The sequence below is a fragment of the Varanus komodoensis genome, unplaced genomic scaffold, assembly GCF_004798865.1.
Source record: "Varanus komodoensis strain SLA01 unplaced genomic scaffold, ASM479886v1 scaffold679, whole genome shotgun sequence".
In the NCBI taxonomy this organism is placed as follows: Eukaryota; Metazoa; Chordata; class Lepidosauria; order Squamata; family Varanidae; genus Varanus; species Varanus komodoensis.
In genome coordinates this window covers 1-720 of record NW_025336320.1, presented here as the reverse complement: position 1 = coordinate 720, position 720 = coordinate 1, and the positions used below count along the sequence as shown (strand labels likewise).

The 720-nt window shown below is 73.3% G+C and overlaps 1 protein-coding gene across 1 annotated transcript in view; it reads left to right on the top strand.

Moving 5' to 3' along the window:
- The window catches only part of LOC123033821 (nascent polypeptide-associated complex subunit alpha, muscle-specific form-like), a gene marked incomplete at its 3' end in the record, with an annotated part of 5,238 nt that extends 4,589 nt beyond the window's left edge, over nt 1-649 (top strand). The window contains exon 4 of the mRNA XM_044450647.1: nt 466-649. Within this exon, the coding sequence (XP_044306582.1) occupies nt 466-649 (184 nt within the window). The remainder of the gene's footprint in view (nt 1-465) is intronic.
- Nucleotides 650-720: the final 71 nt, after the last annotated feature.

Below are 720 nucleotides of genomic sequence, written 5' to 3'. Positions count from 1 at the left end.
GGGGGGGAGGGGGGAGGGAGGGATGCCCCCCTGGAGGGGACCCGGAGGGGATGGGGGAGGCTCTGGGGTGGGGGAGGGACTGGGAGGAGGGAAGGGGGCACTGGGGAAGGGGGCCCCCTCGCCTCCCCGGACCGGGACCCCCTGACTGGCTGGGATCCCCTCCCCTCCCCTGGCTGGACCCCCTCCCCTTCCCTGGCTGGGAGCCCCTCTCCTTCCATGACCGGGACCTCCTCCCTGGACTGGGACCCCCTCCCCTCCCCTGACTGGGAGCCCCCTCCCCTCCCTCCCCCGGACCCCCCCTTGCCCCCCCCAGGCTGAAGGCCAAGGAGGAGGAGTGGCGGGAGGCCCAGCAGGGCTTCAGCCAGGTCTGGTGGGCACCGTGCAAGGAGGAGACCCCCCGGGACCCCCCGGGACCCCTTGATCCCCCCTAGATCCCCCCCACTGACCCCCCCGTGCCCCCCCCAGGCTGAAGGCCAAGGAGGAGGAGTGGCGGGAGGCCCAGCAGGGCTTCAACAAGGTCTGGCGGGAGCAGTACGAGAAGGCCTACCTCAAGTCGCTGGACCACCAGGCCGCCAACTTCAAGCAGAACGACGCCAAGGCCCTGCGCTCCAAGAGCCTCCTCAACGAGATCGAGAGCGTCTACGACGAGGTGGGGGGCCGGGGGGCGCGGGGTGGGGTGGGGGGCACGGGGAGTGGGGGGCACGGGGGGCACAGGGGGGG